This window comes from Apus apus, chromosome 4 (assembly GCF_020740795.1).
Source record: "Apus apus isolate bApuApu2 chromosome 4, bApuApu2.pri.cur, whole genome shotgun sequence".
Lineage (NCBI taxonomy): Eukaryota > Metazoa > Chordata > Aves > Apodiformes > Apodidae > Apus > Apus apus.
The window spans coordinates 60,903,407-60,918,706 of record NC_067285.1 but is presented as its reverse complement, the minus strand read 5'-3'; the positions used below and the strand labels follow the sequence as shown (position 1 = coordinate 60,918,706).

Below are 15,300 nucleotides of genomic sequence, written 5' to 3'. Positions count from 1 at the left end.
ATGAATGGGTCGATATTATTTAAAACAAAACACACGAGAGCACGACCTTTCCCTTCAACTACGTGTTGCAGCACGAAGTCGCAGGAAACTCGGGGCTAACCTCTCAACCCCCGCGCTCCGCGGGGTTGCTGTTATTTGGGCTGCTCTTTGTTTCTCTTCACGTCTGAAAGGGGATTGGAATTAGGAATGTAATATTACATGAAGGATCTCCCCGCTGAAGGGAGAAGGTGAGCGCAAGAGAAGGGAAAGGGAACAGATTATTTTGAACAGGAGCGGTTTGTTTGCAAACTAGGTATTCTTTTCCTTTCCCCCCGCCCCGCCCCCCTTCTTTAATGTAATAAAAGTTTCCTTTCACAGCGGGAGAAATTTATGCTCGAGATACAGCAACTTTGTGACTGGTAATTGTCGAGGCCAGCGATGTCAACCATTTTCTCGGGGCTGCGCGGGGGAATAAAGGGACTCTGCTGCACGGGAGGCATGTATGAGCCCCGCGTTTCTCTAGCACGCAACTTCACCGCAAGGAAAAATATTTTTTGTACGTGAAAAAAATACCTAAAATGCCAGCAATTATTTTTATTGCAATAAAAAGTCCTGCCCTGTGTTTCCAGAGAACGAGGTCCAGTATCAGCGATCAGTCAATCACTGCAGACCAGTTACCGCTGCGCAGCTTGGCTCAGTAAATAAAAATCCAGACAAAACTGTATGCTGTATATTTTACTCCCATGAAATAAAACACAATTTTTTTTTTTCATGTTTGCTGAAAAGTAAAACAATGATATTGTACGAAATGTTATACACAGGGCATGTTTTACATTGCAATATCAGAAACATCATTGCATCCACCAGAGGTACTATTCTAAAACTGATATTCACACATTTTTTTTTTTAATAATTATATGTTAGAAACATACAGTGTTGCTTTTAGTATATACATTCCCTTGCTCGCAAGCGAAAAAATCCTAATCGCTTCTGTGTAACATGCTTTATTTTAAAGCCTAACCTTTTAAAAACACTGTTGTGATATTACTAACAACTGCTTTTATAAAATTAATTTGACATTTCGATATATATACATCCTTTCAGTCATTTTTATGTTAACAATGCTAAACTTAAAAAATAACAAGCTTATAGTAACATTAAAATGTCATATCATATCCAGTCAAACATTTGTCCATATATATATATATATATATATGTCCTTGTAACTGTTGAAATACTCTTAGTGAAAGAAAGATCTCAGAATCTGTAGGAGGTCCTTTGAAAACAAAGGAACTATCTTATTTCAGTGGTTTCCTCTTTTTTTTCCTTTCTCTCGTTCTCTTTTCCTCTCTCTCTGTCTCTGATTTTTCCTCCTTTCTCTCTAGTGCCCATTACTTCCTAGTGTAATTCTCAGTCTCTGCGGGAAATGGGGAGGGATTCCCATGCAGTGTTTCCTACTTGGGTGTCTCACACGGGTCTGTCCACCGCATACTGGCAAGCACTCAGGTTGGAAGCGGGGTTCTGCACACTGGCATAGCCAAAACTGGAGTGCTGCTTGGCTTTAAGTCTCAGACTTGCCAAGCTTGAGTTACATGTGTCCCTATAAACATACGGAGGTGTTGGAGGAGCATAAGGACAGGCTGGCGTTGGCACTGCAGAATTCAGGGAGGGATTGCTCAAGTTGTTCAAGTTATTCAGGCTGTTGAGGCTGGAGCCGGGGACCCCGGTGACTGCAGAGGGTACCATACTTGAAGACATACTCATGGAAGAAATGGAGTTTGGAGGGGAGAACATGCTCTGAGAAGACAGAGGGTTGACATTCATGGAGTTGAAGAAAGGGAAGCTTTTGGTGGAGAGGGAAGCGGAGGTCAGGCCCTTGGCTGCCCAGTTGTTGTACGAGTAGCCGGGGTACATGTCATCGTAGGGCTGCATGAGGCCGTTAAACTGTGGACCAAAGCCGTTTTTGCAAAGCTCGGCTTGCTGGTTCCTTTCTCTCTTTCTCCATTTGGCTCTGCGGTTCTTGAACCAAACCTTAAAAAACGGGGAGAGAGGAAGATGCGTGACACGAGTTAGTATATTTATAAATCCGTGTACACACACATATACATAAATACATATATAGGTTCGCCTCCTTCCTTACGGAGCTCCGCGCTGGGCAGGGATGTGCTGCCAGGGCTGCCGAGCATCCCCCGGGCCCCGGTGCCACCGGGGTTTAGCAGGGCAGACCCGTGGCAGCGCCATTCCCCACCCCGCACACCCCCGCCCCCTCAGCCATAATCTGCGATGCTCTAAATCGCAGCACACAGACCAACGCTCCCGTCTTCTTATTTTGTTTTCTTTCCCCTCGTTTCTCTCTTTTTTTCCCCCTCCCCTTCCTTGGCTTATCACATACTAGAGCCATCCAGGGGAAATTCGAAAGTGCAAAAACGAGGGCAAAACGCCTGGAAATCCGCGGAATTTTAAGGCAATGTTTCCTATTACGGGGAAGGAGGGGGAAGCCAACATCTAATAAATCCTTGCTTCAGTTTATTAAAGCTGCAAGTTCGTCCTGCGCGAAAGCTTCCAAAGCCTAAAATCGGTTTCTAAACAAACTTGTTCGACTGCTTTTTCTTGGGAAAAAAAAAAAGGGGGGGGGGGGGGGAAGAAAACAAAAAAAAAATCGCCGTTTAACAACGTGCTAAATCAGATCTAAGGGACCCTCCCCGCAGACAATGGGGCAAACGTGCCCTTTCCCAATCCACATCTGGGTGTCTGCCCCGCCAGGCAGCCGCCAGCAGCAGCCTTACCCTGTGTATTGGAGCCTGCCCCCACCCCTCGCCCTGGGCTGTTTGCACAAGACCCCCCAGCCAAGCCGGGCAGGAACCGCCCGGCAACAGCGGGGACGGGCCCCGTATAGTGGCTCCGCGCCGCCCGAAACAAAACCACACCGCAAGAGCCACGCCACGACCGACACCGCTTCATGCTCCGGCCACGCACCCGCTCCGGCAGGGCCCTTCCCACCGCCGACTTGCCCCAGCCCCGCACACCGCCGGCCGGGGCGGAGAGCCGTCTTAGCCAGTTGCTGCCCCCGATTTTGAGTGCCTCTCTTTCCTCAAGCAACCGCGCGAAGAGGATTTACGTGAGATTATCCCAAAATCCGGGGTTTCGGCCCTTCTGGGGGCTTTGTTTGCTTTTTGTAGTTTTTGTTTTTTTTTCCTCTGACCCGCTTTTGCACGCGAGCAGGATCCAGCCTCGGTATCTCTGCAGCGCTGTGATGGTCCCATAAATCTCGGAGGGGGGAAAGGGCGGAGAGAGACGCTCTTGGAATTGGGAAACCAAAAGAAAGAGAAAATGCAAGGAAGGGCACGTCGGGAGTGTCTCGGAGTGAAGTAAAAGCCCTTGTGTATTTTACATCTTTTACTCATTAGAAGCAGCGCAGGTTGCAGCCTGCTCCAAGTTGCTTTCTTGGCTATGTTTTCATTAGCGTTTCGATCAAAAGGAGCAGGACGCATTGCACGGTGAGGGAGAAACGTGCAAGCAAACCATATTCCAGAGAGAGAGAAAAAGATCCCAATCTGTCTCGCCTTGACAGAAATGTCCTGCTTGGCCCTGCTTTTGTGCAAAGCCTCTGAAGTTCGCATACAAACCGAAATCGAAAGCAGCTGCAAACATTACAGCCCTCCTCCCATTCTTCCCGGCTGCCTGACCCTCGCTCCTCGGAGCCGGAGTGTTGTGTGGGCACTTACCCTAACCCTGGCCTCGGTGAGGTTAGTCCAGACAGCGATCTCCTCCCGGGTGGACATGTCCGGGTAGCGATTCCTCTGGAAGGTGGCCTCCAGCTCCTGCAGCTGCTGGCTGGTGAAGTGAGTCCTCTGCCGCCGCTGCCTCTTCTTCTTGGAGGGGTCCTCGGACCCCGCATCTTCGTTCTTGCTCTGCTGGCTCTTATCTTTCTCTGTAAGGGGGGGAATAAAAAAAACCAACAAAAAACCCAAACAGAACAACAAGGCGAAAAACGAGGGCTCGGAAGCCTCCTCTTTGGGGGCCGGGGAAGCGCATGTTCCTATCCCTGCCGCATCGCGCAGACGGCCCGCAACGAGGGTTGGCGGTGTAATGATTAACCCGCCTGGCTGCCCGCCGCCGCGGCCCCTCCGCGCCCTGCGGCCCCCATCGGGCGGGGAGGAGCAGCCACCGCCGCCGAGCGCGACAGAACCGCCTCTCCGCATGCAAGTTTTGCGCCCATCATTATGCATTAGATTTTCTCCTATCTGTATCCATATTATTCTCCCATCACTATAAATGTAACCTGTGTTATTTGCCTGTCTATAACCATATTATTTTTATGCCTGTATCCGAATTATTCACCTATCAATATCTACGTCATTCGCTTATCTATACCCATATTGTTAGTCCGTCTATACTCATATTACTCGTTCATCCATACCCATATTACTCGTCGATCTGTAGAGTGTAAGTCTCCCATCCTTACACATGCCCTTATCTTTTATAAGCAGATACACAGACACCGCAGGCGAAAAAAAAAAAGAAACGTATCTCGACGCGGGTGCGGGACGCTCCCGAGCAGAGGGTGAAGGCGCAACATGGGCGGCAGGGCTGACGGAGCCGCCAGCAGGGCCGGGGCAAGGCAGGGGTCCCTTCCGCTCGCCCCTTCTTACCTGCGGCCTCGGGGCTGGAGGTGTCGGAGATGGTGTGCACCTCCAGCCGGTGCTTGGCGGACTCCAGGGAAGATCGCGCCTGCCCCGGCGCCAGCGCCGTCGCCATGGCCAGCGCGGGCTGCTGGTGGTGGCAAGATGATGAAGAGGAGGAGGCGGAAGGTGAGGAGGAGCAGAGCTTATTCCCGGCTCCCAGGCGCTCCAGGCTTAACGGGTCCTTCATGCAGTTCATCGGCAAAAGGACGCCGAAGTCTACGTGCGCCCCTGGGGGGTCGATAGGAGAAAGGGTGCGTGTGCCTGTAGGTGTCGGTACGGGTGGGAGGGTCGACCCAGCGCCCCCTCCACGGGCGCGGAGCAGCCCCGCGGCTCCGGGGGGGTCAGGGATGCTGGGCGGGGAGCCGCGATGGGGCGGGCGCTGCTCGGCTAGCGCCCGGGCGGCACGGCGAGCCTAGAAGCCCCCGCTGCCCGGGGGGGGCGAGGCGGCGGTGGCGGCGACAGGCGAGCTGGCGAGTCCGGTCCTGCAAGAGCCGTCACGGCGACACGGGTGCTCCCCGGCCAGCGGCCCCCGACCAGCCGCGGGGCTCCGCGGGGCGGGGGCGGCGAGGAGCGGCGGCGCTCCTCGGGGCGCTCCTCTCCGCTGCCCGCGCATGGACCCGCGGCGCGCCGCGGCCGGCCCCGCACCGCATCAGCTCAGACGCTTCCCTCTTGGCCTGACATCTTAAACCGGCGGCGGCCTTCCCCGCGCCGGCACGTCACCCGCCCCCGCCCCGTCCCGCCCCGCCCCCCCTACCCCGCCCCGTCCTACGCGGCCCCAGGCGCACCCGCCCCCCAAAACCTCGCGTTTTCCACCCGATTTTACCCGGCGGGTGGTACCCGCGTCCGCAGAGCCCTACGGGGCACCCCGTCGGAGCAGCCACGGGCATTCCCGCTCCTCTCCGCGCCCCTTCGCCGTGTCTCCCGCACTCGCAGACATGCCGCGGTGAGGAGCGGGAAGCTCGGAACTGACAGAGGCGCAGCAGCAAGAGGAAGAAAGCGACGAAGCCCCAGCCCGGATTCCGTCAATATGGAGGGGTTTGAAATCAAACAGGGGGCCGGTTGGACGGCGGCTCTGTGACTGGTCATAGCAATAGCAGCAAGATAACAACGACAACTAAACACGAACGACAACAGTAAACACCCTTCTGCGGCACGGCTACAGAGTTTCACATCACACTCAAAGGAGTAAGGAAGAGCGTGTAAATCTCAGCCCCTAAGCACCTGAGCCCCCCTTGCTCGCTGTCTGTCTGGTCTCTCTCTACCCGCACCGAAGGCAGAGAGAACGGATCAAAAATCCTCTCTCTGGCACTACCACTCCCGTCCCCTCCTTGCCGCCTGGTTCACAAGAGCAAACCCTCGAGGAAGCTTTTCCACTTCGGTTTTCCACCTCGGTTTTATTCACTCACTTTATTCACACGGGGACCCGCAGGGACCATCCCGCCACCCCGGCGCGGCCCCCAAAGCAGTCCCCGAGCCCATGGAAGCTGTTTGCAGAGTTTGGCCAAGCCTTGCACCGGGCGGGGGCACATGAATCTCTCATATGAGGCCTCCCGAATAACCCCCCTCCGAGGTTTGGTGGAGAGGGGGGAGCAGAATTTGAGCCCTCGCCCCCGAGCAGTGGAGTAGATAGAGGGGCTGCACTGTGCTGCTTACAGCACGGGGGCGAGGCTGCTGCTGACCAGGGTCTCACAGGAGAAAGGAGGAGGGTTTTTTTTCCAGCGGATCTCACGCGGAGGCAGGTCGCCCTCCCGGGTTGATCAGGACCTGCCAGGGCAGAGGAGCTTGTCCCCGAGCCCTGCCCCCGCAGAGCCAGCTCTGCCCCCGGGAAACTACGGCCCTCTTAGGGGGGTGGGGAGCCCGATGGAGCCCAGGCGCGAAAAACACAGGTTGCTCCTCAATCTGCAGTTCCTCAGGACAGTCTCGGGCATCCAATAGTTACCGAAAGTTTCCCGTTGATGTGGCCTCCACACCCAGATCCCAGCGCCCAAACTTTTCTGTATTCCGTTGCTTCCCCTGCTTCCCGTCGCCCCCCCCCCCCCCCCCCCCCCCCCCGCCCGCAAGGGTTCCTCAGTCGCTGATGCTGGTTCGAGGTACGTATCATCCCTCGCAATCTTACTTATCGCTAAATTATACATATTACTTTCGCAGCCTGTTAGTAAAGAAGGTTAAATTAATTTACATTCTGCTCATTATCTGGTGTTTAAGTGACGTCTTTTTATCCCTGAGATTTGGCAAAGAATCTCTTTCCTCAGACCCCACAGCGTTTCAGCGGAGACAATGCTCTTACATTTGTAGTGGATTTTAATCTGATAAGACTCTAATTTGCTTAAGTCTTTTAAATAGGGGTTTTAAAATGATTCTAGCCGTTTTCTTATTGAATTTCCTCTAATTCCCCCAAGATCATAAAGTATATGTGTAAAGTAAATATTTCCTCCCTTTGCACCGGCAGCAGATGACCTATAACTAAGCCAATATGAATCCAGCTCCATTCTGCACAATTTGTTTACCAATCATATCCCCGTTTCTTCTTAACCTCTCCCTACCTCAGTGGTCCTGAACCCAGAAATCCGTCCGTCCCCGCCTTTCCCCTGGGCGGGACTGGGCCAAGGCCGCGGGTGCGGAGCTGCCCCAGCCTTGGCCAGCCGGGCGCTGTCTCGGCCTGGCTGCGAGGGGTACTGGGGGGGAGGGGCTGCTCTTTTCCAGCCCCCACGTGGGGGCCTGCAAATCCTTGGGGTGGGGGAGCAGCAGAAAGAGAGGTTACAGTGACTTCCCAATTTTTTTTTTTTTCAGCAGGGCAATGCAGCTCTCTCACAGATGAGCCCTCCACACCCTTTCCTTTTCTCTCTCTCTCTCTTTTTTTCCCCCATTCATTTATTTTTGGTTAGTTTGGAGAAAAGCTGGCTTCTTCTGCAGGGACTCAAACGAAAAGTTCCTCCCGGCTGTGCGGAGCAGAGCCCTTTTTACGCGGTTTACGCCCTGGAGGGGCGCAGCGCCGGTGCCCGCCCCACCGCGGCCCTCCCTGTCCTGGGACACTCGGTAGGGGCGGGAGAGTCCCTGTCCTCTCCTCCCGGGGAATAGGGAGTGAAGGAGCAGGGCCCGGCCACCGCGCTGCCCTCCCACACCTTCCCCAGCGCCAGGCACGTGTCCCATGGCCCCAGCAGGGACAGACTCTCAGGTCGTCCCCGCGTCCCTAAAAGCGGGATACAGCACCGGCCCGGAACACGGCAGCCCAAACAGAGAGGGTACAGGCATTTCCTTACATGCCTTTGATTAAAACTCCCCCACCCCGGGCAGGAGGGGAGCTACTACGCAGCATTAGTTGTCATGGTGACCATAAATCACGTAAATCCAAAAATACCCACCTATAATCTGAGATGAAGCTTTTATTTCCCGAGTGAAATAATATTTTAAAAGCTGTCAGCCAACCGAAAAACAACCTAATTGTAGTCGCCCAAGTAATATATTAGCGGTAAAGGTTTCAATTAAAATGTCAAAAATGTGGCTGTTTTGTTTTGTTTTGTTTTCCCCCTACTGGAAGCTCCCATCTCCTTTCGGGCTCGGGTCCCGGCCGCGAAGCCGCCAAGGCTGGCTCACCCGCATACCGACTGTCGCGGGCAGCCACCCCGCAAAGAACAAATTTGGAGGGGGGAATTTACCCCATCCCCTTTTGCCCGGCACTTCAGGGCTTGCCGGAGACGCGTCCCAGGGGGCTGCGAAAACTGGGGATTTGGGGGTTGCCCCACCTTCTGCATTATGTTTCCAATTTCGTTTTTTTTCGCAGGGGTGTTTTTCGACCTTCCGCTCCCACAGGCGGAGCCGGCAAAGCGGCAACGCCTGTGCCGGCCCGAGAGCGGGAGGCCGGCGAGCAGGCAGTGGAGCCGGGAGCTGAGCAGCTCTGCTGGGGTCCCGGGCGAGGGGGTAGCCAGACCTACTGCGGGTATTTATTTTTCCAATTTATCTCCTTATGGAATCGTTGTTTCTAGGCGTAACACTCTCCTAAATGGATAAATTGGTTCTTATGTGAAGTCTCCAGCTAGTCCTGTTGTCTTTTACCTTTGGCTTGTTGTCTTTCGCCTATCTCGGATTACCGGGTATTCTCCTCGATGAAGAGCCATTAATTACCCATTCAGTCAATATTAGGAAGACTGCAGAGCTTTTTACGTAGGATTAAGAAGACATCAGATTGTTCCGTTAGTATATTCCTACTCACGAATAAGCTTTCGTTATACATTTAGTTTTCCCTGGAGTGAGGCTAACAACTGCTGCATATATTATTTGCAGACGACGGCGGGGGTGGAATGATATATCCCGAGCGCAATAAGTATCTTCTAATTTTCGTTTGGCGGGGGCTGCGGAAAGGGGCGCGCAGCTTCCCCGGTGTCGCGCAGGGGCAGAGCAGCTGCGGAGGGCGTTCGCCCCGGCCACAGCAGACCCCGGCTCCGCCACCCGATTACCAATCCCGGGGGACAAATTTGGCCGCGCTATGTGGCTGGGAAGATGCAGCTGGGCTCTGGCCGGCGGCCCCTTGGGGGCAGCCACGCTCAGGCCGGCCCCTCTCCGGCTCCGCCTCGGCCCCCCCGCACCCGCTCCCTCCCGCGGGGGCGGTGGCTGCTCGCCCATCTAGTCCCGCGGCTCAAAAAAGGCACCGGGGACCTTTGCTTTGCACCCTGCCATGTCTTCAGCTGATTCGGACAGAACGCTGAATCAGCACTGTTGGTTTCAAATTTTTTGTGTGTGTGTTGAGGGGTTTTTTTTGTTATGTTTTTGTTGTTGTTGCTTGTTTGAGGGTTGTTAGGTTTTTTGTTGGGTTTTTTGTTGTTGTTGTTGTTTTTAAGAGATGTTAAATTACGGAATATTCAGACCAAAGATTATTTTTTTAAGAGTTGAAGCAATCAATTTGTGATGCTAAATGATTATATCACGCGGAACATAATGTAAAGGTCTTATCTTGGAGACTGCTGTTTCAGCAATACCCAGATTATCGATTACAGGAGATAATTTCTTAAGTAGAATTCACACAAATTGTAACAAATTGTATGGATTATATATAAGCACACGTACACACACACAAACAGCTTCAGCATCCTCCCGCTCTGCATTAAAAATATTCGAATAAAACCCACCAGCGAACATTTACACGTGCTGTGGAGCTATCGAAGCGTGTGCTGAAGTTTTCCTAATTTCGTGGGGTTGGTCACCCAGCAGCGATTTTCCCGTCTCTCTGCGTAAACACGACACCCGCTGGGCCGCGTTTGGCGTTCTAGCCTGCAGTAAGATTTATATACTTTCCCGTTTTCCTTTCCCTTCCGTGCCCACAGACCCGTTTCTTTTGGAATATCCTTCCCTGCACCTCATTCCCCGTGGGAACGCAGCGCGCCGGGTCATTTTGGAGGGTCTCCTGCCGAATTTCGTTTCCTCCTTTCACGAAAGCATCGATTTGACCAAACATTCGCATTTTTAACTTTTATTCCCAACGCTACTAGTTAGCGATTATTCTCCTTGTACCCACCGACGGTACTTAACTGGCAAAATGACCTCACCGCCCTCGTAATTTCCGAAACTGAACTCTGACAGAACGTTCCAAATAACCCCCGCTCCACTTCCCTGCTTTCCACCCAGCCCGCTCCAAGGACCAGACATTTTGCGAGGTAAATCTCTTAAAACACGACGTCCTGACGGTCAGATGAGACAAAATTCAACGTGCCCCGCGCAATTAAAAGGAATTCAAAGCCAAGACCTCAAGAAAACCCGCCAGAATGAGGAGAAAACAACCGTGATTTCTACGATTTGCAGCGAGTCTCCCGAACAGCTCAGGATGTCTCAGGACTTGACATTATCAGTCGCAAAGATACACGGGCTGGGACTGCACACAGGGATCATCCCCACATATACAGGGGTATCTCTGCACATCTACAGGGATATCTCTGCATCCACAGTCGTTTCGTGCTTCCCTTCCCCGTAAAATGGGAAGGCTGTAATCGTCAGGCAACCCTGCATTGCTTCTTCGGCTCAGACTTACGTATTTTAATTAATGGCATTAAAGGTGTTTAGATAGCAATTTTCCCTGCAGCCCGACATCTAAAAACCAGACCGGCTGATACGGTAACGAGGCAGGAAATTTTGCATGTACTACAATAATCCGGGTTCATAATTGATGGTTAAGAAAATAACCATTTGTTTCTCGGTGGAGGAAGTAAAAGTTACCATGTCAGGGAGCATATGTGGATATTACGTTTATAAATACTTAGTCGAATAAAGCTGACTTGGAAGGGCTCATAAATTTATTATATCAGAAAGGTCCCCACTTTCCCATTAGATCGTGCTAAGGGCTCTGATTAAGACCACCTGTTCTTGGGGAGGAAAAGGCAGGGGAGGGTAAAAAGGCCTTTCTTATTTGCAAACCATATATAAAGCAATGTCACCCTTCCTTTCCACATTATTTAACACTTATTACTGGCCGAGGGAAAAAGTGCCAGACCCTCGTAAAGCCTATTTGTGCACAATTTAATATCATGGATGTTTCCGGGATTAAAAATTATCGGTTCGTAATACCCTCGCGTTTGGAATTACCCCGGATTTTGCTCGCTAACCTTTCTCTAGCCATAGCATTTCTTCTTCAAGGGATTTTGATGTCCAGCTAGCAAATCCTGTTTAAAGTCTCTGGGGGAGGGTGGACTCGGGAAGAGGACGTGGCTCCTCCTGAAATCACTGGATGGTATTTGAGAAATAGCGAGCTGTTTGGCCAAACAGGGTTAATACAGTATTCTTACAAGGAAGTGTTTAACCACGAGACCAGGAATACGTGCATTATTAATTCACTCTAGTTTCCTGTATTATTAATTCAAGTTAATATATTTTATTTAAACAAAATTACGTTTATCTTGGATTAAATAGTCTCTCAAAATACAGAGCGCTTGTTTTCTTCTTTGTAATATGTTTGCATTGCTGTTTTTCTTTACCACCCCTCGGTCTTGCCTACCAGACCCCCTGAAACGGGCAGGGGAAGAGAAGACAGGAGCTCGCTCTGCCTATGGACGGGGCGCTGCGGGGGTGCCTGCCTCTGGGGGGCAGGGGAGGACTGGCGGCTTGTTTACGAGAGGGTTGGGAGTCAAAAAATAGAAAATAAATATGAGAGCGATGCTGCGGGTATCTGAAAGGCTCGCTGACAGAGATGCTTTCTTTTTTTTTTGGCGGGGGAGAGGGGGGAAGGCTGGCGGCGGATGCTGGAGCGCGCCTGCAGCCGCGGGAGTGCCCGCGCACTCCCTTCCCCATCCCCGCGGCCGCGCATTTTCGGGCGCAAGCGGCGCCGGGGCGGAAAGCCACGCGGCGCTGCGAGGCCGGCAGCAGCAGAGGGCGCCCTGGCGCCGCGCAGGCGGGTCCGCCGCGGAGCTCCCGCCTGTCGCCCCGGCTGCGCGGCTGCGGAGGGACACGGAGGGGCCGCCGCTTACCATTGGCTCTGGGGGGCGGCCGCACGAAGAGTTTGCTGCCGGTGGGCTCCTTGAGGCCCTCCGGCGCCGCGCTGAGCTCCCCCTTTTTGATGTCCGCCTCCTTGGAGAAAAGACATTCGACGGTGGCGGGCTGCACCCCTGGGGACGGGGACACGGGGGAGGGGGCAGGGGAGAGGCGGTCAGCACCCGCTTCTCCGCTTCCTTCCGCAGAGGCGGCGCCCCTTCCCGGAGGCTGCTTCGCCTGACTCCGCGCACCGCACCGCACCGGGGCCACTGTGCCCCTGGCCAGCAGGAGATGGTTTCTCTTACCTAGCTGAACACAGGCGGAGACAAGTTTGCGGCAGTTGGACTCCATTACCCGTTATCTGTAAAAGACGAAAACATGGGAGATTGAAAACAATTGTTTGGGGAGTGAAAAACAAATTCAAAAAAGAAAACCAGCCGCCTGGGCAGCCACGTCGCAGCTATGCTGGCAAGACCCCCAACTTTCCCTAGCGATGTCCGCACTGTGCCCCTTCTCCCCGTCTCAACCTGGGGACCCACCCGCGTCACACCACGGGATGCGCGGAGCCCTCTGTGGCCGTTTCCCAGCCCGTCGGACCGCTCCACCCCTCGTTATTTGCGGACGTGGAGGAGGGTCCTCGAACCTCGCTGCCGTGCTGTGCGCCAAGACACCCTGACCCCGGTCCCAGAGGAGCGATGGGGCAGCGCGTACTGGCAGCCAAGCCCTCTGCGCGGCGGGAGATGCGCGGCCGCGGCTGCGCCCGCCGAGGCCCAGCTTCCCGGCCGTCGCCAGCAGTTCCCTCGGCCTGAGAGGCTGGGTAGAAAAATCACAGGATTAGTGCCTGATTGAGATGTCTGTTCGTGAGATATTACAAAATTCATTATCACAGCTCTCTACTAGCTCGATATGAAGTAACACAGATGGGATTTTATTAGTCCAGGCTTCAGATGTTTACTTATGATAATTTCGGGGGAAATTTGCATGTCGCCATCATTTCGGTAATCTTTCTTCTTCTTCTCCTCTTTTTTAATGTATGAAGAGGGCGCATTATTAGCTGGTGCTTAGAAATGCGGCAGCCTGGGGCCGAGGCACGTTTGGGATGAGCAGGGCCAGCCGCAGCGCCCACCGTGTGGGTCCGTCGGCCCCGGCACTGCCGCCCGCCCTCCGCCGGGCAGGCAGGATGAGACAGAGGAAAAAGGGAAGGAAAAAGAAGGAAAATGAGGGGAAAAAAAAAAAAAAAAAAAAGAAGAAAAAGAAAAAGGAAAAAAAAGTAAAAAAAAGAGAGAGAAAAATGGGGGAAATAGGAACTCGCGATTATCAGGACTCCTTCATGTCTCGATGTGACACGACGGCTTCTATTTAAAGCCGAAGGAAGGACGTCTGGGAGAAACTGCTCCTTCCAGCAACCGGGCCTAGCGCAAGAGCTGTGTCTAAATTAATCGGGTAGGCGATTAAGAGAACCTTAATTTTTCGCCGATGGTCCTTAAATAGGGACAAGTCTCCATCACGATTAGTCCTGCATGACAAATTCAGCTGCCTCCCCGGCCGCCTGCCTCTGTGGCCAATTTATCTTACAAATGGGGACACCCAGATCCCCAACGCTCTCCCACCGCCACCGAGGGGAAGTTTTCCCTCTTCTGAATCACTGATCTCCTCGGAGAAAAAAAAAAAAAAAAAGAAAAAAAAAAAGAAAAAAAAAGAAAAGTGCCTTTCTTGGACGGGTTAGTATTTCTTCTTCTCTCACAGTTGCTCGTACTGCTCTTTCCCCTTCGCCTCTCCGTATGCTCTTTTAATTTTTCTTGCAAACTGCATCTCAGAGCAGGGCTAAGGAGACCAAGAAGCGTTTCCCTATTGTCTCCGTCCCGGCGACTCAAATGAAAGCAACTCCACTTGCTTTTCGTTTCCACTTCCAAGCACTTCTTCGCTCGCAATTAAATACCTCAGTACCTCCGTGCACTCTCTGCCCCAGCAATCACACCAGCCCTTGGAGCTTTCCCTTTCTCCGAGGGCTCGCTCCGCTCAGCAGCAACCTGCTCGGAGCACGCCAGCTTTAACAACTGCGGGGGGCTGATAAAAAATCGGTGTCACATGGAATGTATTATTATTTTTTTTACTTATTGGTATCTATCGTTATTCTTTCGGGGAGAAAAAAACAACAACAAACCAAACACCAAATAAAAACCAACAGAACCACAACTCCCCCCAAAACACGGTCCCCTGCCAAATATCTCAGTAAAGCCCGAAATACTGGCGTCCGTGATTTCGGCGGGAGGGTTTCTGTCAGAGGCCCGCGGCCGCTGTCGGTGGCTCTCAAACGAAAAGGGGAGCTCCGTGCACGGCCTACCCCTCCGCGGTGCCCGCGGGGGCAGCCGGGACCCGCCACTCCCCCGCAGATCGGCGCCGCAGACCCGGCCGCCCCATTTTCTGGTGCCTCGAACCTGGGCCGGCGCCTCTGCCGTCCCAACCCGGGTGCGCGGCTCCGCGGGGCCGGGACCAGGGAGTTCGGTTCCCGCCACGCCGAGGGAGGCCGGGGCCGGCACAGTATGGAAACGTCCTGGGGGGCAGCGCTCGCTCCCCTCGCCACCAGCCCTGCGGGACGGGCCGCAGCCGCCCTGGAGGACATCACCAGCTCCAGCCCGCAGAACCCTGCACGGCAGCTCAGCCGCCCGTGCGGGGGCACAGAGCAGAGACCGGCCGCGTCCGTAGCCCCCCTCCCGTTCCGCTGACACCCCCGGGGATCCCCCACTCACCGGGGCCGGCTGCGCTGTCCGCCCCCCTGCTCTCCCTGCTGGTGCCGGTGCTGCCGGGGGCGGCGGGGCCGCGCCGGGCTGCTGCGCTGGCTGCGGGGCCGTGGAGCCGCCGCTGGCTCCCTCCTTCCCCGGCCCTCCCGCGCCCCCGCCCCGCCCCGCCCGCCTCCCCGAGCCCTGACGTCACGCCAGCTCCGCCGAACGCGCCCCGCCGCCGCCGCCGGGCCGGGCGTCTCCGCGGCGCTGCGCGGCGCTCCGCGGTCAAGGGCGCAGCGGCGGCTGTCCCCGGCCGCGGATGGGGCAAGAGAAAAGGCGACGGAGGAGGCTGCATAGGTAGCCAGAGAAGAACCGAGGTGAGCGAGGGCGGCTGCGGCGTCTCCGCGCCCTCGCAGGGTGCGCCCTGCTCCGCTTCTTCCCTCCCGCTAGGGACAAGTAAC

At 54.2% G+C, this 15,300-nt stretch overlaps 1 protein-coding gene across 3 annotated transcripts; it reads right to left on the bottom strand.

Annotated features, from left to right (window-relative positions):
• Positions 1–709: 709 nt before the first annotated feature.
• Positions 710–14,976, bottom strand: PITX2 (paired like homeodomain 2). Of its 3 annotated transcripts, XM_051617768.1 has the most exons (5): positions 14,867–14,976; positions 12,422–12,477; positions 12,113–12,250; positions 3,705–3,910; positions 710–2,010 (listed from the first exon to the last, which is right to left on the bottom strand). In XM_051617768.1, the coding sequence occupies exons 2-5, from the start codon at positions 12,465–12,467 to the stop codon at positions 1,447–1,449; spliced, it is 954 nt and encodes a 317-aa protein (XP_051473728.1). In that variant the 5' UTR covers positions 12,468–12,477; positions 14,867–14,976; the 3' UTR covers positions 710–1,446. The 3 variants fall into 3 exon arrangements, with proteins under 3 accessions (XP_051473728.1, XP_051473727.1, XP_051473726.1); XM_051617767.1 differs by lacking the exon at positions 12,113–12,250; XM_051617766.1 differs by lacking the exons at positions 12,113–12,250; positions 12,422–12,477; positions 14,867–14,976 and adding an exon at positions 4,632–4,879.
• Between the last annotated feature and the right edge of the window lie 324 nt (positions 14,977–15,300).